This window comes from Pelodiscus sinensis, chromosome 20, assembly GCF_052426305.1.
Source record: "Pelodiscus sinensis isolate ZL-2025 chromosome 20, ASM5242630v1, whole genome shotgun sequence".
In the NCBI taxonomy this organism is placed as follows: Eukaryota; Metazoa; Chordata; order Testudines; family Trionychidae; genus Pelodiscus; species Pelodiscus sinensis.
In genome coordinates this window covers 1,161,306-1,188,074 of record NC_143071.1, presented here as the reverse complement: position 1 = coordinate 1,188,074, position 26,769 = coordinate 1,161,306, and the positions used below count along the sequence as shown (strand labels likewise).

The window sequence follows — 26,769 nt, the reverse complement described above, 5'->3', positions numbered from 1 at the left end:
GACTCATCCTGTTTTGCTGGGTCGTGGTACCCACGGCAGCCAGTGGGGGTTACCCCAGAGCCAGCAGCATAGAAACCAGCCAGGTACCCCCACTACGTCACAGGGGCCAAGGTGCGGCCACTGAGCCGGGGAGGGAGGACGCTGCCATCGGCTCAGGCTCTCTCCACAGGGAGGTTTCAGATGTTCAGCCGGGCTCCTCCATCTCTCGGCTCAGCCCCTCCGCCCCCAAGAGGCCTGGGACAGGCAACCCGCAGCCAGGCCCTGCACTAGCACCACCGCGGGGCATGGCCCCAAGCCTCCCGCAACCCCGGCACAGCCCCAGGCCCCGGGCCCCCGCACGGCAACCCCGGCACAGCCCCAGGCCCCGGGCCCCCGGCACGGCAACCCCGGCACAGCCCCAGGCCCCGGGCCCCAGGCCCCCGCACGGCAACCCCGGCACAGCCCCAGGCCCCGGGCCCCCGGCACGGCAACCCCGGCACAGCCCCAGGCCCCGGGCCCCAGGCCCCCGCACGGCAACCCCGGCACAGCCCCAGGCCCCGGGCCCCCGCACGGCAACCCCGGCACAGCAACCCCGGCACAGCCCCAGGCCCCGGGCCCCCGGCACGGCAACCCCGGCACAGCCCCAGGCCCCGGGCCCCAGGCCCCCGCACGGCATCTCTGCTGGAGCACGAGCCACTGGCTGGCGCTGACGTCGGGCGAGTGGGGCCCTTGGGTGCTGTGGCTGGGCCGATGCTGGGACAGGGCCCTCAGCAGGGGCTGGCACCCAACTCTCCATCCCCAAGGGCGGCCCCAGGTTCTGGGCCTGGCCCGGGCTGTGCCCCAGCACCCCCCTGCCAGCCCCTCTGCCTAGGGTGGGGTAAGTCTGGCCCCGGGGCCTCTGCCGCTCTGCGGGGATCGCCGGCACCTGCTGGCCGCGCCTGCCGGGGAGGGGAGCGGAGCGGAGGCGGCTCCCTCCCTCCCTCCCCCCGCCCGCCCCGCCCCCTGAGTCGCTGCTTCGGCAAAAGTTTGCGGCGGAGGCGCAGGGCGAGGATCGCTGCTCGGCTGCAGCCGGGCCCCGGAGCCTCTCCTGGAAGATGCACCCGGGAGCCGCGCCCCACGAGGTACCGCCCGGCCTGCGGCTGGAGCCCTCGGGGGTCGGGGCTGGGCCCAGGGGAGCGGGAGGGGGCAGGACGGGCGGGAGACGCTGGGGAGGGGGCGCTGCGCTGTCCTGTCCTGTCCCCGGAGGCTCACGGGGGGCTGCGCTGCGCTGTCCTGTCCTGTCCCCGGGGGCGCACGGGGCGGGGGGGGGGCGGTGCGCTGTCCCCGGGGGCGCACGGGGCGGGGGGGGCGATGCGCTGTCCCCGGGGGCGCACGGGGCGGCGGGGGGCGGTGCGCTGTCCCCGGGGGCGCACGGGGCGGGGGGGGGGCGCACGGGGCTGGGGGGGCGATGCGCTGTCCCCGGGGCGCACGGGGCGGGGGGGGGGCGCACGGGGCTGGGGGGGGGCGCTGTCCTGTCCCCGGGGGCGCACGGGGCTGGGGGGGGGCGCTGTCCTGTCCCCGGGGGCGCACGGGGCTGGGGGGGGGGCGCTGTCCTGTCCCCGGGGGCGCACGGGGCGGGGGGGGCGGTGCGCTGTCCCCGGGGGCGCACGGGGCTGGGGGGGGGGGCGCTGTCCTGTCCCCGGGGGCGCACGGGGCTGGGGGGGGGCGCTGTCCTGTCCCCGGGGGCGCACGGGGCTGGGGGGGGGCGCTGTCCTGTCCCCGGGGGCGCACGGGGCGGGGGGGGCGGTGCGCTGTCCCCGGGGGCGCACGGGGCTGGGGGGGGCGCTGTCCTGTCCCCGGGGGCGCACGGGGCTGGGGGGGGGGGGGGGGGGGGGGGGGGGGGGGGGGCGCTGTCCTGTCCCCGGGGGCGCACGGGGCTGGGGGGGGCGCTGTCCTGTCCCCGGGGGCGCACGGGGCGGGGGGGGGAGCTGCTCTGTCCCCAGGGGTGTTTGGCTCCCTGGCTGTTCCCCGTGTCATTCCCGCTCTGGGTTCCTGGATGTGCCGCTCTCTGGTTCTCGGGGCGATTTGTCTCAGCCGGCACCGCCCGCGCTCCGATCCCCGGGGGAAGGGGAAGAGGAAGGGAAAGGGTGAGGGGCAGCCCTGGCTCTAGTGCCCGTCCCCGCGGTATCCAGGCTGCCCCGCCCGCCCGTCGGGCGAGGGGCAGGGGCGAGGCATAGCCCGACAAGGGGTGTCACCCTGAACTACTCGGGGGCCACCCAGCCGCGGCCTGGCCAGTTCCAGAGAGGGGGAGCTCAGGTGCTGGGAGGCCACTGGAGGGATAAGTTGGTGGCCAGGCAGGAGAGCTCCCAGCTCCGGCTCTGTGGGTCAGAGAGGTAGAATTCCTCCTTCCCCGCTTTCCTGTGGGCATAAGAGCCTAGGCTGGGCAGCAGCACCGGTCCATTCAGCTCAGCCATGTTCACTCTGAACCCTACTGATGGGGTGGACAGAGACCTGTTAGTGTTTCATTGCTGATCCCTGTGACAAACACCCAGGCGCACTGGGCTGCCCTGCCAGGGCTGTGTAGGGCCCCGTCCCACGAGTCCTGGCTGCCCCCAGGGCCTTGCCGAGTTCAGCAGCTGGGTCTCACTGCCTCCGTCCCCTGGCCCTGCCCTGCCCTGCACCACATCCCACCCGACACCCCCTGCCTCACGCTGGACTCACTTCCAAGCCGCGAGTCACTGAACCCCAGCAAAGCTTGAGTCTAATTAGCGCTAATGGCAGCCCCCTGCCTGCGCTCAGGAAACAGCCCAGCAGGGCCAGAGGGGAGGCAAGGTCTGAATTGTTTGTGCCCAGAGCTGGGCCTGGCCCCAAGGAAGCTGCCTCCGACCTCTGGCTGTCCAGGTAACTCGGGCTCCGGGCTCCAAGCCGTGGCCAGAACATCCCCGTGGGGAGATGGGGCGGGGCCACTCACTGGGTTAATAACCAGTGAGTTGAGAGCGGTTTTCAAATATCTAAAAGGGCGTCACAAGGAGGAAGGAGAAAATTTGTTCCTCTTGGTTTCTGAGGACAGGACAAGGAGTAATGGGCTTAAAGTGCAGCAGGGGAGGTTTAGATTGAACATTAGGAAAAAATTCCTAACTGTCAGGGTGGTCAAATATTGGAATAAATTGCCAAGGGAGGTGGTGGAATCTCCCTCTCTGGAGATATTTAAGAACAGGTTAGATAGACATCTGTCAGGGATGGTGTAGACGGAGCTTGGTCCTGCCTTGAGGGCGGAGGGCTGGACTCTCGAGGTCCCTTCCAGTCCTGGGATTCTATGATTCTATAACCAGGCCAGAGGAGCCGCAGACCTAGCGCCATCAGCAGCCGGGGGCAAGTCCTGGAGCAGAACGGAGCCACAGGCAGGGCCCCACCAGGCTCAGCCCAGAAGCTGGTTCCTCTCGCCGCAGCCTGTGCCTGGCGGGGGCGGGAGGCGAACCCAGGCTGTGCCACATGCTGGAGAAATGCTGCAGGGCCTGGGCAGGGGCGTCGGGGGGGGGGCACTTTCCTGAGCGCTGGGAGGGCAGAGGGCAGGGAGCAGGTTTTCCCAGGTGGAAGGCAGCTGTTTCGGTGGGTCCTCGTCCCGTGAAGGGGCCGCTTTGGTATTATGGGATGGTGTGAATGGCAGCGTCTCCCGGCGCAGCCCTCTGGGAGCTCTGCGTTTCCTCCCCCTTCTGTGCAAACCCGGCACCCCAGGTACTGTGCTGTCTGAGGGGCACCCACCAGAACGGGTCCCAGTGCCACCAGCTCCCCTTGGCTGGCAGAGAGCCAGTGGCCCTTCACTCATCTCCTTCTCCAGCCGGCCTGAGCCCTCTGTCCCCATTCCAGCCCTGCTTCCGGTCGCTCCGACGGGTTCCCACAGGGATGTCCGATTGTTCCCACAACCTGTCCCTCAGATGGGTTCCCACGGGGATGTCACTCAGACTGTTCCCGCGGGGATGTCAGACTGTTCCCGCTGCCTGTCACTCAGATGGGTTCCCACGGGGATGTCACTCAGACTGTTCCCGCGGGGATGTCAGACTGTTCCCGCTGCCTGTCACTCAGATGGGTTCCCACGGGGATGTCACTCAAACTGTTCCCACGGAGATGTCAGACTGTTCCCGCTGCCTGTCACTCAGACTGTTCCCATGGGGGTATCAGACTGTTCCCGCAGGGATGTCAGACTGTTCCCGCTGCCTGTCACTCAGACTGTTCCCGCGGGGATGTCAGACTGTTCCCGCGGGGATGTCAGACTGTTCCCGCTGCCTGTCACTCAGACTGTTCCCATGGGGGTATCAGACTGTTCCCGCAGGGATGTCAGACTGTTTCCGCTGCCTGTCACTCAGACTGTCCCTGCAGGGATGTCAGACTGTTCCTGCTGCTTGTCACTCAGACTATTCCCACTGCCTGTCACTCCGATGGGTTCCCATGGGGATGTCCGACTGTTCCCACTGACTGCCCAGGCGATGAGCAGTGCACTGAGCAGCTGAACCATCCATCGCCATAGGCCCCTGGGCTGTCCCCTGCATGCTACTGCCTGGGTACTTGGTTCCATCAGGGCTGAGCCCCTCCCTTTTGTGACTAGCCAGGGCAATTGTGTGCCTGGCACACGGCCCATGGCAGTGGCTGCCGCGTGTCCTGCCCTGCCTTTCCCTCGCACTGGGCCCAGCCCGGGGCTGCTGCCTGGGCGCAGGGAAGGGGCTTTTCCAACGACTTTGCCTTGGATGTGCCGTGCAATGGGAACAGTCTGTGCAGGGGCCCGCCCACGTGAGGAGAACAGCCAATCAGGTGCGCTCGGCGCTTGTGTACAACTCTGGGGGCCAGTTAGTGTGGCCGGGCCTGGTGTCAAGCGGCTGCAGCCAGGGGAGGGTCACGCTGCCGTCCCTGCCAGCGTGGGGAAAGTGCCCACATGGCTCTTGCAGGGGATCTGACCTGGGGGTCACCCCGAGTGGGGGTGTGACACGGGGGGGCGTCTGGATTGGAACCCAGTGTCCCTGCCTGGCTGGGCTGTGCGATATTCCCGGTGACCCACCCACGTGTGTATGGCCCAGAAAGCAAGGCTGTTCCCAGGGAGGGAGGCGGGGACTGTCCCCGGCTGGGGGTAGGTCTGGGAGCTGGGTCAGTCTGGCTGGGCTAGAACGAGGGAGGATGTTTTGGACCAAGGACGGGGGGTTCAGGGTCCGGGCGCCCTTCCCCCCAACAGGACTCCGGCTCTGCCCTGGCTCCTGTGCTGGGCCGTGTCTCTGAGAGGCAGTAAAAGCTTGCACTGTACTGGCCGGCGGAGAGCCCCCTCTGGCTGCGGCTGGGGTGCAGGGCCGGAGCAGCCCCGGGTGCCCTTTGCCACTGTTCCTAGCAGGCTGTGTCAACAGAGTGTTTGCCGAGGGTTTGTGTAAACAGGTCGCTGGGGACGTGCCCTTGCTGGCCAGGCAGCCGCATGTGCCGTGAGGAGGGTTCACCTTTGCTCTCCCAGTCCTGGCATGTCACTTCCGGAGCCAGGGGCTTCAGGGCAGAGCTGGACCGGGGGGGGGGCTTGCAGACCACTGCCCCGGGTAGGCTTCGTTCGGCCCCGTTTCTGCAGCCAAGCCTGGGGCTGTGCCCAGCTGGGGCCGGCTGTCCCATGCACGTGCCCCGCTGCTCTCCCCAGCTGCAGCCGCAGCCCTTGCCGCTCGCTCTGAGCGCCTGCAGCCTGCCCCAGCCCCCCGACGAGCTCCCGCTACCCCGCTCCACTTCCTAGGCTGGGCTCTGCCTCCAGGGAACCGTGCGCTGAGCAGGGAGGAGACACAACACGGCTCAGAAACAAGCCGCACACGTCGCCAGCAGTGCCGGGGAGGGCAGGCAGAGCCCTGCGCCAGGGAGAGCAGCCCCCGGCCAGAGGGGTCCCACAGGCCACGAGCCAGCCTCCCCCTCCTGCTCCTGTGCCCCCTGCTCGGAGGGCTCAGCCGCCCTGCCGTGTCTGTGTCTGCGGAGCCCTGGGCTGTGATGAAGCAGAATGAAAAGCCGGGGGCATGGGGAGATGGGTCCTGAGGGGGCTGCGTGCAGGCCCCCGACCCTACATACGCCAGTGGCTGGGATCCCTGGCCTGGGGGTCCCAGTCCCTTGCTCCGGCGGAGCTGGGTGCCTGGGCCGCAGGGAAGGGGCACGGCTCCTGTGCTCCGTCTGACCGGCCCAGCCTGCACGTTGGGCTCTGCAGCTCCTCCTGGCGACGCCCCGGTAAGGGGGGAGATGGGACTCCAAGGTCCCCTCGGCGCCGGCCCTCCCGCCAGGGGTGCGCGCTGACCACGCCCGGCCGCTCGCCTGCGTCAGCCCCGGTGGCTCTGGAGCCCGCTGCTCCCCCAGCCAGCGGGACGGGCCAGCTCCCCCCATGCCTCCCACCGTAGCCACAGCCCAGAGCCCTGCCGGAGGAGGGCACCGCCCCCCAGCAGGCCCGCTGGTTTGGCTCCTAGCAGGGGCACCAAGCAGCCAGGGCTCGCCTGGGAGGCTGTCAGGTGCTGGGGCTTTCGTCGCCCCTCTCAGCGCTGCCCTGCCCTCCGGAGCCTTTTGCTTGCTGTGGATGGCAGGGTGCCCCTCCCCCAACCTGTGCCCCAGCTCCACAGAGCGGGGGGCAGGGATGAAGAGAGATTGCTGGCTTCCTTGGGGGTGGGGCAGGGCCAGGGCGGGTAAGCGGTGCCCAGCTGGAGCCTGTATTCCAGACCTGAACCCTGCCCCGAGCCCCCCTGCACCCAACCTGCCTCCCAGAGCCTGCCCTGAACCCCCTCCTGCCCCTCACACCCCTGCCCAGGCTCAGCCCGAGCCGCCCACACTCCAAACCCCTTAGCCCAAGATCAGAGTCCGCATCCCCCACACCCCAGCCTGATGAAAGCGAGGGAGGGTGGATTGAGCAGGGGCGGGGCCTCGGGGAAGGAGGCGGGGCCTGGGGATTTACATTTGTGCTAGACCCTGCCTCGCACTTCCATTGAGAACGTGAGCTGGTGCTTTGCTTTGGGCTCCGTGGCGCCCTGTGATGTAAGCGCTGACGTCACTGAGGGCTTGTGACATCAGAGCTCCTTGTGCGACTAGAACTGCATTTTAATCAATAGCAAAGCTCTATGCAAATAAGCTGCTGTCCAATGGTGACATCAGAGGCCCCTCAGCCAACCGGATGGCTCCTTGGGAAATGTGGATTTATACCCATTTTATAAAGGGGAAACCCAAGGGTGGAATCTTTGAGGGCTGGGGGTCAGGGCAGCGCAAAGCTGGGCATGAGGGGGGCTGTGGGTCGGGGCAGCGCCGAGCTGGGCGTGGGGGGAGCCTGGGGTTCTGGGTCGGGGCAGTGCAGAGCCTGGGGTGGGGGGCGGGCGAGGGTGTGGGTTGGGGCAGTGCAGAACCGGGGGTGGGGGGGCCAGGGGTGTGGGTCGGGGCAGCGCAGAGCCGGGGGTGGGGGAGAGGCCGGGGGTGTGGGTCGAGGCAGCGCAGAGCCGGGCGTGGGGGAGAGGCCGGGGGTGTGGGTCGAGGCAGCGCAGAGCTGGGCGTGGGGGAGAGGCCAGGGGTGTGGGTCGGGGCAGCGCAGAGCCGGGGGTGGGGGAGAGGCCGGGGGTGTGGGTCGAGGCAGCGCAGAGCTGGGCGTGGGGGAGAGGCCAGGGGTGTGGGTCGGGGCAGGGCAGAGCCGGGATTGGGGGGGCCAGGGATGTGGGTCGGGGCAGAGCAGAGCCGGGATGGGGGGGGGCCAGGTATGTGGGTCGGGGCAGCGCAGAGCCGGGATTGGGGGAGCCAGGGATGTGGGTCGGGGCAGAGCAGAGCCGGGATGGGGGGGGGCCAGGTATGTGGGTCGGGGCAGCGCAGAGCCGGGATTGGGGGGGCCAGGGATGTGGGTCGGAGCAGCGCAGAGCTGGGCGTGGGGGAGGGGCCAGGGATGTGGGTCGGGGCAGGGCAGAGCTGAGCGTGGGGGAGGGGCCAGGGATGTGGGTCGGGGCAGCGCAGAGCTGGGCGTGGGGGAGGGGCCAGGGATGTGGGTCGGGGCAGCGCAGAGCTGGCCATGGGGGAGGGGCCGGGGATGTGGGTCGGGGCAGAGCAGAGCCGGGCGTGGGGGAGGGGCCAGGGATGTGGGTCGGGGCAGAGCAGAGCCGGGCATGGGGCTGGGTGTGGGGGGCCAGAGCTGTGGGGCGGGGCCGCGCTGAGTGCCCAGGGCAGGAGGGGCCATGCTGGGCGGGCTGAGGGGCACTGGATGCCCAGGGGTTTCCCAGGGGAGACTGGCCACTGGCACCCCACGCGGGGGTGGGGCTGGGCCGCGGCTCCGCCCAGGGCCCGCGGGGGACGGGGAGCAGGCCACCTGTTGGCGTTGCCTGGCCGAGAGCCCCGGGGACACGGCTCAGGGCGGGGACCCCCCGGCAGAGGCCTGACCCTGGCCTGCGATGCTGTTTGCCCTTTGCAGCCGGGCTCCCGGGGCCGCTGATGAGCCGGAGCCGGAGCCATTCCAGCCGAGTGCTCCCTCCCCCGCCCCCCGCCCCCCGTCCCCGTCTCTCAGTGCGTGGGCCCAGGGCCGGGCGCAGGGCTGCGGGCCCCTCGCTGCCCCAGGGCTCCCGGTGTGAGGCCCAGGAGCTGGGTTTGCTGGGCCGGGCTGTGGGGCCCCGGGCGTGGAGGGCGGGAAGGGCAGCTGGGGGGCCAGGTGCTGCCGGGTCTCTGCGTTGCCAGGCGGGTACTTGGCTTTGCACTCCTCCGTCCCGGGAGGGGGCCTGGCTCCCGTCAGCCTCCAGCTCCATCCCTCATCTCGTCCGCTCCACCGCGCCGTGGGGAGGGAGCTGGGCCGGGCTCTGCGGGCGCGGGACAGGGGCAGGGGCCGGCTGTGCTGGCGTCCCCGGGCCCCACACCCCTTCCGCAGCCACGGCTGACTTGGCCGGCGGGTAGCACAGGGTGACATGGACACCCCTGGACATCCAGCGCCCCTCAGCCCGCCCAGCATGGCCCCTCCTGCCCTGGGCACTCGGCGCGGCCCCGCCGTGTTGCAGGAGCTGTCAGTGCTGCCCGTCTTGCGGCTGGGGAGCCAAAGCGCCAGCCCGGGCCAGCGAGGTCCCTAACTCCCACTCAGTCCCTGCCCCCGGCTGCCCCACCCCTGCTTTGTCCTGCTGCCAGGCCCCAGGTGTGATCTGGGCCTCAGGCGCGAGACTGGACAGAACTCCCGTGAGTCGTGCCCGGCCTGCCCCTCCTTGTGCGGCAGTGCCAGGGAAACTGAGGCACGCACATACGCAGAGTGACTCCAGGGCAGCGACTCGCCCACAGCCCAGCAACGCGACCAGCCGGGGTGAAGGCCCGGGGCAGAGGGGACGCGTGCGGGGGCTGCAGCCTGGTCGCACCCAATGAGTCCCTGGCAGCAGAGAGCAGGGCCCTGCGTGGGGGCCGGCCGGGAGGGTTGTCAGCAAGCCGTGCCCCTGCCAGGGGCCCTCAGTGCGGCCGGAGCCCGCCCCTGCATCCAGCCCCCCGCCGCCCCCGCAGCTCCCAGGCCTGCCGCAGGCACCTCTCAGGCTCCCGAACAGCAGCTGCTCCCGCCGCGGCTGCCCAGGCCCCAGGGAGGGTGGCAGAGGGGAGAGTCCCTGGCCTGGGGGGGCGTGGCGGGGGGGTGCCGAGTCCCTGGCTGCGCTGCCAGGCCCCAGGGAGGGTGGCAGAGGGGAGAGTCCCTGGCCTGGGGGGGGCGTGTCGGGGGGGTGTCGAGTCCCTGGCTGCGCTGCCAGGCCCCAGGGAGGGTGGCAGAGGGGAGAGTCCCTGGCCTGGGGGGGCGTGTCGGGGGGGTGCCGAGTCCCTGGCTGCGGTGCCAGGCCCCAGGGAGGGTGGCAGAGGGGAGAGTCCCTGGCCTGGGGGGGCGTGTCGGGGGGGTGCCGAGTCCCTGGCTGCGCTGCCAGGCCCCAGGGAGGGTGGCAGAGGGGAGAGTCCCTGGCCTGGGGGGGGCGTGTCGGGGGGCTGTCGAGTCCCTGGCTGCGCTGCCAGGCCCCAGGGACGGTGGCAGAGGGGAGAGTCCCTGGCCTGGGGGGGCGTGTCGGGGGGGTGCCGAGTCCCTGGCTGCGGTGCCAGGCCCCAGGGAGGGTGGCAGAGGGGAGAGTCCCTGGCCTGGGGGGGCGTGTCGGGGGGGTGCCGAGTCCCTGGCTGCGGTGCCAGGCCCCAGGGAGGGTGGCAGAGGGGAGAGTCCCTGGCCTGGGGGGGCGTGTCGGGGGGGTGTCGAGTCCCTGGCTGCGGTGCCAGGCTGCAGGGAGGGTGGCAGAGGGGAGAGTCCCTGGCCTGGGGGGGGCGTGTCGGGGGGGTGCCGAGTCCCTGGCTGCGCTGCCAGGCCCCAGGGACGGTGGCAGAGGGGAGAGTCCCTGGCCTGGGGGGGCGTGTCGGGGGGGTGCCGAGTCCCTGGCTGCGGTGCCAGGCTGCAGGGAGGGTGGCAGAGGGGAGAGTCCCTGGCCTGGGGGGGCGTGTCGGGGGGGTGCCGAGTCCCTGGCTGCGCTGCCAGGCCCCAGGGAGGGTGGCAGAGGGGAGAGTCCCTGGCCTGGGGGGGCGTGTCGGGGGGGTGCCGAGTCCCTGGCTGCGGTGCCCCAGGCGCAGGGAGGCAGCAGGGCCCGAGGCGCGGGGGCAGGACTGCAGGTAGCTGCTTGTTTCTGTGATGGGCAGGGGCCGGGGCCGGGGCCTGGCTGCTAACCCGTGGACTCCCCGTTCCGCGTGGTTCGGCACGTGGCCAGCGCCCTGAAGCCGGCGGAGGCCATGCCACACCCAGCACCTGGGCATGCGGCAGGCTCTGGCGGGCAGAGAGGCCCTGGGCGGCCCGACTAGCGCAGCCCCCGGCCCGCTCGCTCAGGGTGGCGTGAGGGGCCCCCCAGAGCTCGGCCGAGCTGCAGGCCGTGGAGAGCTCCGGCCCTGGGGCTGGGCCCGGCTGGCCTGCCCGGCAATGCCAGGCCGTGCCCGTGGCCCGACGAGAACGGCCCATTTGTCAGGGCAGAGATCCGGCTCAGGGCCCTTTAGCCAGCTTAGGGCAGGCTGGGGGGATTAAGGTCTCATGAATGGGGCTTTGTTCCCAGCAGGGGCCAGGCCGGTTCTGCCCACTGGGAGCAAGATAACGCTCGGGGGTAGGAGCTGGGCCCACGCTGATGCGGGGGGGGGGGTACCCACCCACCTGGGGATCCACCCTGAGCCAGGGCACCCCAGCCTGTCAATCATGAATGGCTGCCAGGGGGGCCTTTCTATGGGATTCGTGGCCAGGCAGGGAGCACTGGCGCCAGGGGCCGTTCTGTGGGATCCGTGGCCAGGCAGGGAGCACTGGCGCTGGGGGGGCTGTTCTCTGGGTTCCATGGCCAGGCAGGGAGCAGTGGGCCAGGGGCTGTTCTGTGGGATCCGTGGCCAGGCAGGGAGCACTGGCACTGGGGGGGGCCGTTCTGTGGGATCCGTGGCCAGGCAGGGAGCAGTGTTGCCAGGGGCCGTTCTCTGGGTTCCGTGGTCAGGCAGGGAGCAGTGGCACCAGGGGCCGTTCTCTGGGATCCGTGGCCAGACAGGGAGCAGTGGCACCGGGGGGCTGTTCTGTGGGATCCGTGGCCAGGCAGGGAGCAGTAGCGCCAGGGGCTGTTCTGTGGGATCCATGGCCAGGCAAGGAGCACTGGCGCTGGGGGGGGGCGTTCTGTGGGATCCGTGGCCAGGCAGGGAGCAGTGGCACCGGGGGGGCTGTTCTGTGGGATCCGTGGTCAGGCAGGGAGCACTGGCACCGGGGGGGTTGTTCTGTGGGATCCGTGGTCAGGCAGGGAGCAGTGGCGCCAGGGGCCGTTCTGTGGGATCAGTGGCCAGGCAGGGAGCACTGGCACCGGGGGAGCTGTTCTCTGGGATCCGTGGCCAGGCAGGGAGCACTGGCACCGGGGGGGCCGTTCTGTGGGATCCGTGGCCAGGCAGGGAGCAGTGGCACCGGGGGGGCCGTTCTGTGGGATCCGTGGCCAGGCAGGGAGCAGTGGCGCCGGGGGGGCCGTTCTGTGGGATCCGTGGCCAGGCAGGGAGCAGTGGCGCCGGGGGGGGCCGTTCTCTGGGATCCGTGGCCAGGCAGGGAGCACTGGCACCGGGGGGCTGTTCTGTGGGATCCGTGGCCAGGCAGGGAGCAGTGGCGCCGGGGGGGCCGTTCTGTGGGATCCGTGGCCAGGCAGGGAGCAGTGGCGCCGGGGGGGCCGTTCTCTGGGATCCGTGGCCAGGCAGGGAGGAGTGGCGCCGGGGGGGTTGTTCTGTGGGATCCGTGGCCAGGCAGGGAGCAGTGGCGCCGGGGGGGTTGTTCTGTGGGATCCGTGGCCAGGCAGGGAGCAGTGGCGCCGGGGGGGCCGTTCTGTGGGATCCGTGGTCAGGCAGGGAGCACTGGCGCCGGGAGGGAGCAGTGGCGCCGGGGGGGCCGTTCTGTGGGATCCGTGGCCAGGCAGGGAGCAGTGGCGCCGGGGGGGCCGTTCTGTGGGATCCGTGGCCAGGCAGGGAGCAGTGGCGCCGGGGGGGCCGTTCTGTGGGATCCGTGGCCAGGCAGGGAGCAGTGGCGCCGGGGGGGCCGTTCTGTGGGATCCGTGGCCAGGCAGGGAGCAGTGGTGCCGGGGGGGCCGTTCTGTGGGATCCGTGGCCAGGCAGGGAGCAGTGGTGCCGGGGGGGCCGTTCTGTGGGATCCGTGGCCAGGCAGGGAGCAGTGGCGCCGGGGGGCTCCTTGCTCACTCCCTGCTTGGTGACGGACCCGGGGGCCGTGTGGAGCGTTGCAGGCTGCACCCTGCGTATCGACAGCGTGGGCCGGGGCAAAGCTGCTCCTTGGGGAGACACGCTCCCAGCCAGTGGCCCCGCCCATCCCCACCCTAGCTCCGCCCTGGCCCTGCCCCCTCCCCACTGTCTCCCTCTTGTCTCTGCCCCCCCGCCCCAGCCGAATCCCTGCACCCAACCGTCTGCAGAACAGGGCGTGTTTCCACCGCCTGCCCGCTGGCGACGCCGGCCGGACCTGGCCAGGCACCATGGGAATGAAGAGCGTCAGTTGGGGGGGTCAGGGATCCCTCTGCGTACGCCCCGGAGCGGGGGCAGGGCCGTCGAGCGGTGCCGCTCTCCCCCGGGTGCACTGCCGATTGCCCATTTGAGTGAGGTGGCAGGTCCGGCCGCGGGAAACGCCGAGGGAGGGGCCTTACTGTGGGGGCCGCGGGCGGGCGCCTCTTTTCCAAAGGGCGGGGGAGTTGGTTTCATAACAAGCCCTGGAGCTTGCTACAAAAATCCCTCCCCCCCCCCCCGGCCGATGTTCCCCCTCGCCGGGACCCCTCTGAGCCCCTTGTCTGGCGTCTGGCCGGACCCTCCGTGTGCTCTGAGCAGGGGGCACCAGGCCCCGGTTCCGGGCTGGTCTCTGCCACAACAAACTCCCATCCCCTGTGCCATTAACCAGTAACATCCGGGCACTGAGGCCCCGTGTGCAGCCCCCAAAGGGAGATATCGGGCACCTGAGCGGTCACGTCGCCTCCCGAGCTCTTATCGGCCCTCGACCCGCCGCCAGCCCGGGGGCAGCCGTGCGCTCTGGCCCCCCGCTCCGCGCTGCCGTGTCTGCACCGGAGGGAGCAGCGTGGGGCCGGGCGGAGTCGGCCTAGAGCCCGGCTCCCCTCGCAGACCGGCTGCCCGGCGGATACGGAGACCGGAGCGCAGGGCGGTGGCAGCCCCTGGCCGGGGGGTCTGAGCACCCGGACCCGCGGGAGCCGGAACTGAGCAGACTGCGGCCCGCCTGGCTCCTGCTGCGCTTTCCATGCAGAGCCGCAGCGGGGCAGGTCCTGGACCCAGCACGAGCCAGGACTGAGCCTGGCATCCCCCCCTTCCTGCTCCCAGCCTGCCTGGCAGGCCCCCCTTCCTGCACCCAGCCTGCCTGGCAGCCCCCCCTTCCTGCACCCAGCCTGCCTGGCAGCCCCCCCCCCTGCACCCAGCCTGCCTGGCAGCCCCCCCTGCTCCCAGCCTGCCTGGCAGCCCCCCCTTCCTGCACCCAGCCTGCCTGGCAGCCCCCCCCCCCTGCACCCAGCCTGCCTGGCAGCCCCCCCCCCCTGCACCCAGCCTGCCTGGCAGCCCCCCCTTCCTGCACCCAGCCTGCCTGGCAGCCCCCCCCCCCCTGCACCCAGCCTGCCTGGCAGCCCCCCCCCTGCACCCAGCCTGCCTGGCAGCCCCCCCTTCCTGCACCCAGCCTGCCTGGCAGCCCCCCCCCTTCCTGCACCCAGCCTGCCTGGCAGCCCCCCCCCTTCCTGCACCCAGCCTGCCTGGCAGCCCCCCCCCCCCCCTGCACCCAGCCTGCCTGGCAGCCCCCCCTTCCTGCACCCAGCCTGCCTGGCAGCCCCCCCTTCCTGCACCCAGCCTGCCTGGCAGCCCCCCCCCCCCCCTGCACCCAGCCTGCCTGGCAGCCCCCCCTTCCTGCACCCAGCCTGCCTGGCAGCCCCCCCCCTTCCTGCACCCAGCCTGCCTGGCAGCCCCCCCCCTTCCTGCACCCAGCCTGCCTGGCAGCCCCCCCCCCCTGCACCCAGCCTGCCTGGCAGCCCCCCCTTCCTGCACCCAGCCTGCCTGGCAGCCCCCCCCCTTCCTGCACCCAGCCTGCCTGGCAGCCCCCCCCCCCCTGCACCCAGCCTGCCTGGCAGCCCCCCCTTCCTGCACCCAGCCTGCCTGGCAGCCCCCCCCCTTCCTGCACCCAGCCTGCCTGGCAGCCCCCCCCCTTCCTGCACCCAGCCTGCCTGGCAGCCCCCTCCTGCCTCCACCCAGCCTGCCTGGCAGCCCCCCCCCTTCCTGCACCCAGCCTGCCTGGCAGCCCCCCCCTTCCTGCACCCAGCCTGCCTGGCAGCCCCCCCCCTTCCTGCACCCAGCCTGCCTGGCAGCCCCCCCCTTCCTGCACCCAGCCTGCCTGGCAGCCCCCCCCCTTCCTGCACCCAGCCTGCCTGGCAGCCCCCCCCCTTCCTGCACCCAGCCTGCCTGGCAGCCCCCCCCTTCCTGCACCCAGCCTGCCTGGCAGCCCCCCCTTCCTGCACCCAGCCTGCCTGGCAGCCCCCCCCCTTCCTGCACCCAGCCTGCCTGGCAGCCCCCCCTTCCTGCACCCAGCCTGCCTGGCTGCCCCCCCCCTTCCTGCACCCAGGAACCTGCCGGGGTTGCCTGATGGTTTCACCAAAACTCCCGGCAACGCTGGACAGCGCGTCCCAGTCGCCAGCCCCTCGGTTTAGACCCTCCCGGACCCTTCGATTTGCTCCGTGTGTCCCGGACACAGCGCGCCAACACTGGACCGTCCGGTTCGAACCCGCCGGCCCCCCCAGCTCTCTCTGCTTCCCCCGCCAGGGTGCCCTGTGAGCCGGGGCAGGGAGCACAGCCGCCCCCAGGCAGGTGCTGCAGCCGGGCCCATGTGGTTTTGCAGCCCCAGGAGGGATGTTCCAGCCGCGCCTCCTCAGCCTCCTGCTGCCGCTGGTCTTCTGCTGCCAGGTGAGGGCTTGGCCGGCCCGGCCCCACGTCCCAGGGCTGCAGGGCCCCCCGGCTCCAGCGTGGCCCCTCCCGGCCCTGGGATCTGACAGGCCCCCGCTCTGCCCCCAGGGACCCTCCGCCCAGATCATGGATATCCTGTTCGAGAGCTGGACGGCCTACAGCGAGGAGTGTCACCGCAACATGAGCCTGCAGCCCCCCCCCACAGGTGAGAGCACGGCCCCACGGCCCCAGGGGAGACCCCCAGCCCCACGGCCCGCCGGCCCCAGGGGAGACCCCCAGCCCCACGGCCCGCCGGTCCCAGGGGAGACCCCCCAGCCCCACGGCCCGCCGGCCCCAGGGGAGACCCCACGGCCCACTGGCCCCAAGGGAGAGCCCCCAGCCCCACGGCCCGCCGGCCCCAGGGGAGAGCCCACGGCCCGCCGGCCCCAGGGGAGACCCCACGGCCCACTGGCCCCAAGGGAGACCCCCCAGCCCCACGGCCCGCCGGCCCCAGGGGAGAGCCCACGGCCCGCCGGCCCCAGGGGAGAGCCCCCAGCCCCACGGCCCCAGAGGAGACCCCCAGCCCCACATCCCGCCAGCCCCAAGGGAGGGCCCCCAGCTCCACGGCCTGCCAGCCCCAGAGGAGACCCCTAGCCCCACAGCCCACCGGCCCCAGGGGAGACCCTCAGCCCCACGGTCCGCCAGCCCCAGGGGAGGGCCCCCATGCCCTGCCTGCCCGGCCCCAGCCTTGCTGTGGCTCCCAGGGCAGCTGGCGGGGGCTCTTGCAGGGCAGGGCCAGGGCTTGGGGACGCCGGCCCAGGTTTCCTGCCCACAGGCCTCAGGCGCGCGCAGGGCAGGCGCCAAGGAGGGGCAATGCCAGGGGCTCAGGGCAGTTTTAAAGGCTTTCCTGGGGGGGAAGGGGCAAATCCAGGTCTTGCAGGGCACAAGGGGGTGATTCTGGTTACTGGCCGGGGGGGCAGGGGGTGATTCCAGGGACTCAGGGGGCAGGGGGTGATTCTGAGGACTCACTGGGGGGGCAGGGGGTGATTCCGGGGGGCAGGGGTGATTCTGGGGATTGGCGGGGGGCAGAGGGGGTGATTCCGGGGATTGGCGGGGGGCGCAGGGGGTGATTCCGGGGACTGGTGGGAGGCAGGGGGTGATTCCAGGGGGCAGGAGGTGATTCCGGGGACTGGCGGGGGGTGCAGGGGGTGATTCCGGGGACTCAGGGGGCAGGGAGTGATTCTGGGTATTTGGGGCGCAGGGGGTGATTCCGGGGACTGGGGGGGCCTTCAGGGTCAGTTTTGTAACAGCAGGGAAAGGCTCAACCCAGCTGCTCTCTCCCCCGAGCCGGGGACGCCCCAGGCGGGAGCTGGCCGAGCACCGTGACCCTCAGCCCTCTCTTCTCCCTGCAGAGCTGGTCTGCAACCGAACCTTTGACAAGTTCTCCTGCTGGCCCGACACGCCGCCCAACACCACGGCCAGCGCCGCCTGCCCCTGGTTCCTGCCCTGGCACAGGAAAGGTGCCTGCGCCCCTCCCTGGGGGGCTCTGACCAGCTGGCGGGGGGAGGGGGACCTGCTGGTCATTGGCAGCAGGGAGGGTCCTGGCAGGGATGGGGCCAAGGCCTGGGGGTGTCTCACCACGAGCAGCAGGAGGGCAGGAGAGCATGTGGGACAGGCATGTGCTGCTGGGGGGGTGCTGACAGGCAGCGCATGGGGAGGCAGGCAGAGCCGGGGGGGCAGGTGGAGCCGGGGGGGGGGCAGGCAGCGCCTGGAGGGCTGGCAGGCGGAGCACAGGGGGACAGGCGGAGCCAGGGGTGCTGGCAGGTGGAGCCGGGAGGGGGGGCAGGCAGTGCCTGGAGGACTGGCAGGAGGAGCACAGGGGGACAGGCGGAGCCGGGGGAGACAGGCAGAGCCAGGGGTGCTGGCAGGCGGAACCAGGCAGAGCCGAAGGTGCTGGCGGAGCACGGGGGGACAGGCGGAGCCGGGGAGGGAACAGGCAGAGCCAGGGGGACAGGCGGAGCTGGGGAGGGGACAGGCGGAGCCAGGGATACTGGCGGAGCACGGGGGACAGGCGGAGCCGGGGAGGGAACAGGCGGAGCCAGGGGGACAGGCGGAGCCGGGGATGCTGGCGGAGCATGGGGGACAGGCGGAGCCGGGGAGGGAACAGGCGGAGCACGGGGGACAGGCGGAGCCGGGGAGGGAACAGGCGGAGCCAGGGGGACAGGCGGAGCCGGGGAGGGAACAGGCGGAGCCAGGGGGACAGGCGGAGCCGGGGACGCTGGCGGAGCACGGGGGTGGGGGACAGGCGGAGCAGGGGATGCTGGCGGAGCACGGGGGACAGGCGGAGCCAGGGAGGGAACAGGCGGAGTCAGGGGGACAGGCGGAGCCGGGGATGCTGGCGGAGCACGGGGGACAGGCGGAGCCGGGGAGGGAACAGGCGGAGCACAGGGGACAGGCAGAGCCGGGGAGGGAACAGGCGGAGCCAGGGGGACAGGCGGAGCCGGGGAGGGAACAGGCGGAGCATGGGGGACAGGCAGAGCCAGGGGGGACAGGCAGAGCCAGGGGTGCTGGCAGGCGGAACCAGGCAGAGCTGAAGGTGCTGGTGGAGCACGGGGGGACAGGTGGAGCTGGGGAGGGGACAGGCGGAGCCAGGGGGACAGGCGGAGCCGGGGATGCTGGCGGAGCACGGGGGGGACAGGCGGAGCTGGGGAGGGGACAGGCGGAGCCGGGGATACTGGCGGGGCACGGGGGACAGGCGGAGCCGGGAGGGAACAGGCGGAGCACGGGGGACAGGCGGAGCCGGGGATGCTGGCGGAGCACAGGGGACAGGCGGAGCCGGGGAGGGAACAGGCGGAGCACGGGGGACAGGCGGAGCCGGGGAGGGAACAGGCGGAGCCAGGGAGGGAACAGGCGGAGCACGGGGGACAGGCGGAGCCGGGGAGGGAACAGGCGGAGCCAAGGGGACAGGCGGAGCCGGGGAGGGAACAGGCGGAGCACGGGGGACAGGCGGAGCCGGGGAGGGAACAGGCGGAGCCAGGAGTCTCTAACCACGTCCCCCCCCGCAGTGAAGCACAGACGTGTCCTGAAGAAGTGTGGGCCGGACGGGCAGTGGGTGAAGCGCCCCAACGGGCAGCCCTGGCGGGACAGCACGCAATGCGAGATGGACGCAGAGGCACTGGCAGCCCAGGTCAGTGGCGGAACCGGGGGACGTGGCCTGTCACCGCCAGCCCACGGACGGAGGGACAGGCGGACAGACGGGCTCAGCTGCTCTCTCCCTCTCTCTCTCCAGGCCAAATTTGCCAAAACCTACGACAGCTTTAAGATCATGTACACGGTCGGCTACTCCCTGTCCCTGTGCGCCCTGCTCCTGGCCCTGGCCATCCTGCTGGGCTTCAGGTAGCAGGCTGGGGCTGGCAGCTGCGGGGGGGGGGGGGAGGAGCAGGGGGACAGGAGGTGACTGAGGGGATGAGGGGGTGGTGGCAGTAGGGGAGGTGGCTGGGGGGGTTAGCGGGGACAGCCGCGGGGGGAGGGGCAGTGGCGTCAGGGGGGTGGCAGTAAGGGAGGCAGCCACAGGGGAGGGGGTAAGCCGGGGCAGCCACGGGGGAGGGGCAGTGGTGGCAGGGGGGTGGCAGTAGGGGAGGCGGCCGCGGGGGAGGGGTACACGGGGGCGGGGCGGGGGAGGGGTAGCGGGGCGCTGCGGGGGAGGGGTAGCGGGGCGGCCGGGGGAGGGGGGTAGGGGGGCGGCCGCGGGAGAGGGGTAAGCGGGGCGGCCGCGGGGGAGGGGTAAGCGGCCGGGGGGAGGGGTAGGGGGGTGGGGGCCGCGGGGGAGCGGTAAGCGGGGGGCTGCGGGGGAGGGGTAAGCGGCCACGGGGGAGGGGTAAGCGGGGGCGGCCGCGGGGGAGGGGTAGCGGGGCGGCCGCGGGGGAGGGGTGGGGGCGGCCGCGGGGGAGGGGTAGCGGGGCGGCCGCGGGGGAGGGGGGAAGGGGGGGGGCGGCCGCGGGGGAGGGGTAGCGGGGCGGCCGCGGGGGAGGGGGGGCCAGGGGGGGGGGGGCGGCCGCGGGGGAGGGGTAGCGGGGCGGCCGCGGGGGAGGGGTGGGGGCGGCCGCGGGGGAGGGGTGGGGGGGGCCGCGGGGGGACGGGCCAGCACTGACGGGCTCCCCGCCGACAGCAAGCTGCACTGCACGAGGAACCGGATCCACATGAACCTCTTTGCCTCCTTCGCGCTCAAGGCGGGCTCCGTGCTGGCCATCGACGCCCTGCTCCAGACCCGCTACGGCGAGAAGGTCGACGGCTACAACGTGGGCACCTGGCTCAGTGACGAGGTGAGACCCCCGGGCCCGGCCCCGCCAGGAGCTCGGGTCCGGCCCCCACTGACTCCCGTCCCCCCAGGCCGCCACCGGCTGCCGCGTGGCCACCGTGGTCATGCAGTACGGCATCGTGGCCAACGCCTGCTGGCTGCTGGTGGAGGGGATCTACCTGCACAACCTGCTGGTGCTGGCCGTCTTCTCCGAGCGCAGCTACTTCGCCCTCTACCTCTGCATCGGCTGGGGTGAGTGCGGGGGGAGAGCTGGGGCGGGGGTGGGGTGAGGTGGGCGCGGTGTCTGTGGACGGGGTGGGGGTGGGGTGAGGTGGGCGCGGTGTCTGTGGACGGGGTGGGGTGAGGTGGGCGCGGCGTCTGAGGACGGGGTGGGGGTGGGGTGAGGTGGGCGCGGCGTCTGTGGACGGGGTGGGGGTGGGGTGAGGTGGGCGCGGCGTCTGTGGACGGGGTGGGGGTGGGGTGAGGTGGGCGCGGCGTCTGTGGACGGGGTGGGGGTGGGGTGAGGTGGGCGCGGCGTCTGTGGACGGGGTGGGGGTGGGGTGAGGTGGGCGCGGCGTCTGTGGACGGGGTGGGGGTGGGGTGAGGTGGGCGCGGCGTCTGTGGACGGGGTGGGGGTGGGGTGAGGTGGGCGCGGCGTCTGTGGACGGGGTGGGGGTGGGGTGAGGTGGGCGCGGCGTCTGTGGACGGGGTGGGGGTGGGGTGAGGTGGGCGCGGCGTCTGTGGACGGGGTGGGGGCGGGGTGAGGTGGGCGCGGCGTCTGAGGACGGGGTGGGGGCGGGGTGAGGTGGGCGCGGCGTCTGTGGACGGGGTGGGGGTGGGGTGAGGTGGGCGCGGTGTCTGTGGACGGGGTGGGGGCGGGGTGAGGTGGGCGCGGCGTCTGAGGACGGGGTGGGGGTGGGGTGAGGTGGGCGCGGTGTCTGTGGACGGGGTGGGGGTGGGGTGAGGTGGGCGCGGCGTCTGTGGACGGGGTGGGGGTGGGGTGAGGTGGGCGCGGCGTCTGTGGACGGGGTGGGGGTGGGGTGAGGTGGGCGCGGTGTCTGTGGACGGGGTGGGGGTGGGGTGAGGTGGGCGCGGCGTCTGTGGACGGGGTGGGGGCGGGGTGAGGTGGGCGCGGCGTCTGAGGACGGGGTGGGGGTGGGGTGAGGTGGGCGCGGCGTCTGAGGACGGGGTGGGGGTGGGGTGAGGTGGGCGCGGTGTCTGTGGACGGGGTGGGGGTGGGGTGAGGTGGGCGCGGCGTCTGTGGACGGGGTGGGGGTGGGGTGAGGTGGGCGCGGCGTCTGTGGACGGGGTGGGGGCGGGGTGAGGTGGGCGCGGCGTCTGAGGACGGGGTGGGGGTGGGGTGAGGTGGGGTGGGGGCGGGGTGAGGTGGGCGCGGCGTCTGAGGACGGGGTGGGGGTGGGGTGAGGTGGGTGCGGCGTCTGAGGACGGGGTGGGGGCGGGGTGAGGTGGGCGCGGCGTCTGAGGACGGGGTGGGGGTGGGGTGAGGTGGGCGCGGCGTCTGAGGACGGGGTGGGGGTGGGGTGAGGTGGGCGCGGCGTCTGTGGACGGGGTGGGGGTGGGGTGAGGTGGGCGCGGCGTCTGTGGACGGGGTGGGGGCGGGGTGAGGTGGGCGCGGCGTCTGAGGACGGGGTGGGGGTGGGGTGAGGTGGGCGTGGCGTCTGAGGACGGGGTGAGGTGGGCGCGGCGTCTGAGGACGGGGTGGGGGTGGGGTGAGGTGGGTGCGGCGTCTGAGGACGGGGTGGGGGCGGGGGGGTGGGCGCGGGGGGCGGGGTGGGGGTGGGGTGAGGTGGGCGCGGCGTCTGTGGACGGGGTGGGGGTGGGGTGAGGTGGGCGCGGCGTCTGTGGACGGGGTGGGGGTGGGGTGAGGTGGGTGCGGCGTCTGAGGACGGGGTGGGCATCAGGGTGGCGTTGTGGGCACAGTGGCTGCTTTCCACCCCAGGATGTGCGGTCGGGGGGCCGGGGTCTCACCTGCTTCTGTCTCTTCTTTGTCCCCAGGGGCCCCCATCCTGTTCCTCATCCCCTGGGTGGTTGTCAAGTTTGTATATGAAAACATTCAGTAAGTCGAGGCCCGCAGAGAGGTGCAAAGTGCGGGCAGTGAGCTGTGGGGGGCACGCTAGGTACACGTGCGAAGGGTGGGCACGCCAAGCGTCAGTACAAGACAAGGGCCTGTGCTGGCTGCATGTGTGAGGTGCGGCTGTGCACGGGGTGTGCGTATGTGCAAGCTGTGGGGACGAGTTGGGGTACATGGATGATGTGGGTGGGCTGATGTGCAAGGTGTGGACGTGCGAGGTGTGGGCTGCGCGTGCAAGGTGTGGGAACGAGTTGGGGTACATGGATGATGTGGGTGGGCTGATGTGCGAGGTGTGGGCTGCGCGTGCAAGCTGTGGGAACGAGTTGGGGTACATGGATGATGTGGGTGGGCTGCATGTGTAAAGTGTGGGTGCGCACAGGCTGTGCGTGTGAGGTGTGGGCACAAGTTGGGGTACGTGGAAGATGCGGGTGGGCTGATGTGCGAGCTGCATACGTGCGAAGTGCAGGCGTGCTCAGGCCTGGGCCTTGTGCTGCCGGGGGTCCATGAAATCCCTGCCAGGGCCCGGTGGCCTCACGCGAGGGCTGGGCTGGGCTTGAGGTCGGGGCACGCGGGACAGAGACCAACGCCCCTTCCCGGCTTCCCAGGTGCTGGAGCACCAACCACAACATGGGCTTCTGGTGGATCGTCCGCGTGCCCGTGTTCCTGGCCATCCTGGTGAGTCCCGCCCCCTTGTCCCCCCCGCTCCCGCGCCGCTGGCTCCTCCCCGCCCCCGCTCCGCGCCGCCGGCTCCTCCCCGCCGGCTCCCCCCCTGCCCCCGCTCCGTGCCGCCGGCTCCCCCCCTGCCCCCGCTCCGCGCCGCCGGCTCCCTCCCGCCCCCGCTCCGCGCTGCCGGCTCCCCCCCTGCCCCCGCTCCTCCCCGCCGGCTCCCCCCCTGCCCCCGCTCCGTGCCGCCGGCTCCCCCCCTGCCCCCGCTCCGTGCCGCCGGCTCCCCCCCTGCCCCCGCTCCGTGCCGCCGGCTCCCCCCCTGCCCCCGCTCCGCGCCGCCGGCTCCCCCCCCGCCCCCCGCTCCGTGCCGCCGGCTCCCCCCCTGTCCCCGCTCCGCGCCGCCGGCTCCCTCCCGCCCCGTCTCCATGCCGCCGGCTCTTCTCCCCCTGCTCGTCCGCCCCCTTTGCGGGCTGACCCCCAGTCCCCTCTTTGTGCTGCGGGTTCCCTGGCTGGGGTGGGGACTCTGCAGGGCCTGGCCCCCATGGCCCCTCACTCGATTTCTCTCTTTCAGATCAATTTCTTCATCTTCATCCGCATCATCCAGATCCTGGTGTCCAAGCTCCGCGCCCACCAGATGCGCTACACGGACTACAAGTTCCGGTGCGAGGCAGGGGCCGCCCCCTAGGCCTGCCCCTCCCTGCCCCAGCCCCCCTAGGCCTGCCCCAGCCCCCCTAGGCCTGCCCCTCCCTGCCCCAGCCCCCCTAGGCCTGCCCCTCCCTGCCCCAACCCCCCTAGGCCTGCCCCTCCCTGCCCGAGCCCCCCTAGGCCTGCCGCAACCCCCCTAGGCCTGCCCCTCCCTGCCCGAGCCCCCCTAGGCCTGCTCCAACCCCCCTAGGCCTGCCCCTCCCTGCCCGAGCCCCCCTAGGCCTGCCCCAACCCCCCTAGGCCTGCCCCTCCCTGCCCCAGCCCCCCTAGGCCTGCCCCTCCCTGCCCCAGCCCCCCTAAGCCTGCCCCAGCCCCCCTAGGCCTGCCCCTCCCTGCCCCAGCCCCCCTAGGCCTGCCCCAGCCCCCCTAGGCCTGCCCCTCCCTGCCCCAGCCCCCCCTAGGCCTGCCCCTCCCTGCCCCAACCCCCCTAGGCCTGCCCCTCCTTGCCCCAGCCCCCCAGGCCTGCCCCTCCCTGCCCGAGCCCCCCTAGGCCTGCCGCAACCCCCCTAGGCCTGCCCCTCCCTGCCCGAGCCCCCCTAGGCCTGCTCCAACCCCCCTAGGCCTGCCCCTCCCTGCCCGAGCCCCCCTAGGCCTGCCCCTCCCTGCCCGAGCCCCCCTAGGCCTGCCCCAGCCCCCCCTAGGCCTGCCCCTCCCTGCCCGAGCCCCCCTAGGCCTGCCGCAACCCCCCTAGGCCTGCCCCTCCCTGCCCGAGCCCCCCTAGGCCTGCCCCAACCCCCCTAGGCCTGCCCCTCCCTGCCCGAGCCCCCCTAGGCCTGCCCCAACCCCCCTAGGCCTGCCCCTCCCTGCCCCAGCCCCCCTAGGCCTGCCCCAGCCCCCCTAGGCCTGCCCCTCCCTGCCCCAGCCCCCCTAGGCCTGCCCCTCCTTGCCCCAGCCCCCCTAGGCCTGCCCCAGCCCCCCCTAGGCCTGCCCCTCCCTGCCCGAGCCCCCCTAGGCCTGCCGCAACCCCCCTAGGCCTGCCCCTCCCTGCCCGAGCCCCCCTAGGCCTGCTCCAACCCCCCTAGGCCTGCCCCTCCCTGCCCGAGCCCCCCTAGGCCTGCCCCTCCCTGCCCGAGCCCCCCTAGGCCTGCCCCAACCCCCCTAGGCCTGCCCCTCCCTGCCCGAGCCCCCCTAGGCCTGCCGCAACCCCCCTAGGCCTGCCCCTCCCTGCCCGAGCCCCCCTAGGCCTGCCCCAACCCCCCTAGGCCTGCCCCTCCCTGCCCGAGCCCCCCTAGGCCTGCCCCAACCCCCCTAGGCCTGCCCCTCCCTGCCCCAGCTCCAGCGCTCACACCTTGGAGAGGCTGTTGCCCTGCACGCCCCATACACACCGGGCGTGGGGCTCAGAGTGAGCCCACTGCCCTGGGGCCCGGGCTGCCTGCCCCGCTGTGGCGGAGGGGCTCTGTGCCCTGGGTGCCCCCTCAGCCGGGGTGCAGGACCGAGGGGCGGCTGGCTCTGACCGGTCGGTCTCCCCGGCAGGCTGGCCAGGTCCACGCTGACGCTGATCCCGCTGCTGGGCATCCACGAGGTGGTGTTCGCCTTCGTCACGGACGAGCAGGCCCAGGGCACCCTGCGCTACGTCAAGCTCTTCTTCGACCTCCTCCTGAGCTCCTTCCAGGTGAGCCCCGGCCCGGGAGCCCCGCGCCCCCTCCCGCCCCTCGGGCCTGGCCCTGCTCACGCGTCTCTCCTTGCTGCCCTAGGGGATGCTGGTGGCCGTCCTCTACTGCTTTGTCAACAAGGAGGTGAGTGTGCCGGGGCTCTGCGGGCCGGGGGCCGGGCGCGGGGCCCAGTGGCTCACCGCCCGGGGCTGTCGGCAGGTGCAGGCGGAGCTGCTGAAGAAGTGGCAGCGCTGGAAGCTGGGGAAGGACCTGCAGGAGGAGTACAGGCACACGTCCAGCCAGACCCCCAACGCCCGCCCGGGGAGCAGCAGCACCTGGGAGAAGCACAGGCTGGTGGGCGGCGGGATCAACGGGCTGGGGCGGAGCCAGCCCACGGCGCTCACCAGCACCCACTACCTGGAGAGGACAGGCTGCAGCGCCGGCGAGAGGCACCAGTGCTGCGCCCTGCCCGAGACGGCCGCCAGCCACGTCTGAGCCGCCCGCCACGCTGGGCTCCGGCCCTAGGCTCGGCCGGACGTGCTGGGCGAGTCTCCCTGGGCCCAGCGGCAGAGCGGGGCGCACCCACGTGCGAGGAGGACGGGCCGTGCCCTGCTGCCCGTGCCCATCCCGTGATGGGCTGGGGCGCTGGGGACAGTGCCGGGGGTCGGGGGCTGGTGCACGTCTCTCGGCGGTAGCTTGTAACTAGGCGGGGTCCAGGCAGCGCACCAGTAAACCCTACGGCGCCTGGGAGCAAGGGGCCGAGGGAGGGCCAGGCCGGGCGGTTGGGGGCAGGGCCCGAAGAGGGGTGCTTGTGAAAGGAGGGGGGGGAGCTCGTGCACAGAGGCAAGGGAGGAGGCAGCAGCCATAGGCTCTCAGGAGGGCCCTGCACGGGGCCTTTCTCTGCCCGATGCCTGGGGGGGGAAGCTGCAGGCAGCCAAGCAGAGAGGCCTCTGCCCTTCCACCCACCCGCCATGCCAGCAGGGACCACGGCCCACCCAGCTCCACCCCCCTGCCCCCATGGACCCTCCTGCTGCCTGAGCCCAGCAAACTGGCCCCGCCCCCACTTCCTGGGGTGCCAGACACGATGGAGTCGCGGTGAGCGCACGGCTGCAATGGGCGACGTGGGGGGGGACAAGCCCCCCGCACCCTGCCCGCAGTGCGGATCCAGCCTCTGCCAATGCCCCCGCCCTGCCCGGTCACTGGGGCCCAGGGCTGCTGGAGCTGCCGGGATTAGCCCCAGCTGGGCCGGGAGCGGGCAGACGGCACCAGGCTGCCGGGGGGTGGAGCAGGGCCCCTGGTACAGGCTAGTTCCCAGAAGCCCTGCCTGGGCGGAGGGGGGGCGGGCTGCTGGGACGGGGCAAGGCTCAAGGCCCGGGCGGTGAGGGGCTGCATGCAGGGCGCCAGGGCTCTGGGGCCAGCGGGGCTGTGACACGGAGCCTGGCTTGTGGAGATGTAAACAGCCCGTCTGCTGTTTACGGTCACACAGGGCCTGGCTCCCACGTGCTCAGCCAAAGCTCCCCCGCCAGGCCTGGCGCTGGCTCAGCAGTGGCAGTGGGGCCAGGAGGGCGCGTTGTGCTGGGCCGGGGCGGCCGGCGTGCCAGGGGCACCTTCCCGAGCCTGCGGGGCCTGATGGGAGAGCGAGAGTCATTAAAGTCGTTTACATCAATAACTCCCCATGCGCTTTTGGCTCCCTCTCTGCACAGATGAGAGCCACTTTGCGGCAGGAAACGCTCCTTCCGTGATTTCCCCGAGCCCCAGCTGGGAGCGTGCGCCTGGCCCCGCACCCCCCAGGCTGTTAGCGGTAACCCTGTGCAGGCCCCTCCTTGCGGGCCCCACGCTGCTCCCCGCGCCCACCGCGCCACGGCCTGGCCTGTACCCCCGCCGGCCCCACGCCCGCCGCGCCACGGCCTGTACCCCCGCCGGCCCCACGCCCGCCGCGCCACGGCCTGTACCCCCGCCGGCCCCCCGCCCGCCGCGCCACGGCCTGGCCTGTACCCCTGCCGGCCCCACGCCCGCCGCGCCACGGCCTGGCCTGTACCCCACCG

At 72.6% G+C, this 26,769-nt stretch overlaps 1 protein-coding gene across 2 annotated transcripts; it reads left to right on the top strand.

Moving 5' to 3' along the window:
* Nucleotides 1–947: 947 nt before the first annotated feature.
* Nucleotides 948–26,394, top strand: GCGR (glucagon receptor). 2 transcript variants are annotated; one of them, XM_075904192.2, is made up of 14 exons: nucleotides 948–1,100; nucleotides 15,253–15,393; nucleotides 15,502–15,598; nucleotides 16,785–16,892; nucleotides 18,438–18,559; nucleotides 18,662–18,768; nucleotides 19,541–19,694; nucleotides 19,762–19,921; nucleotides 21,686–21,746; nucleotides 22,367–22,436; nucleotides 22,999–23,087; nucleotides 24,606–24,744; nucleotides 24,827–24,868; nucleotides 24,950–26,394. In XM_075904192.2, exons 2-14 carry the CDS (start codon nucleotides 15,340–15,342, stop codon nucleotides 25,217–25,219), a joined length of 1,473 nt encoding a protein of 490 aa, XP_075760307.2. In that variant the 5' UTR covers nucleotides 948–1,100; nucleotides 15,253–15,339; the 3' UTR covers nucleotides 25,220–26,394. The 2 variants fall into 2 exon arrangements, with proteins under 2 accessions (XP_075760307.2, XP_075760306.2); XM_075904191.2 differs by having other exon boundaries at nucleotides 24,944–26,394.
* The last annotated feature ends 375 nt before the right edge of the window (nucleotides 26,395–26,769 follow it).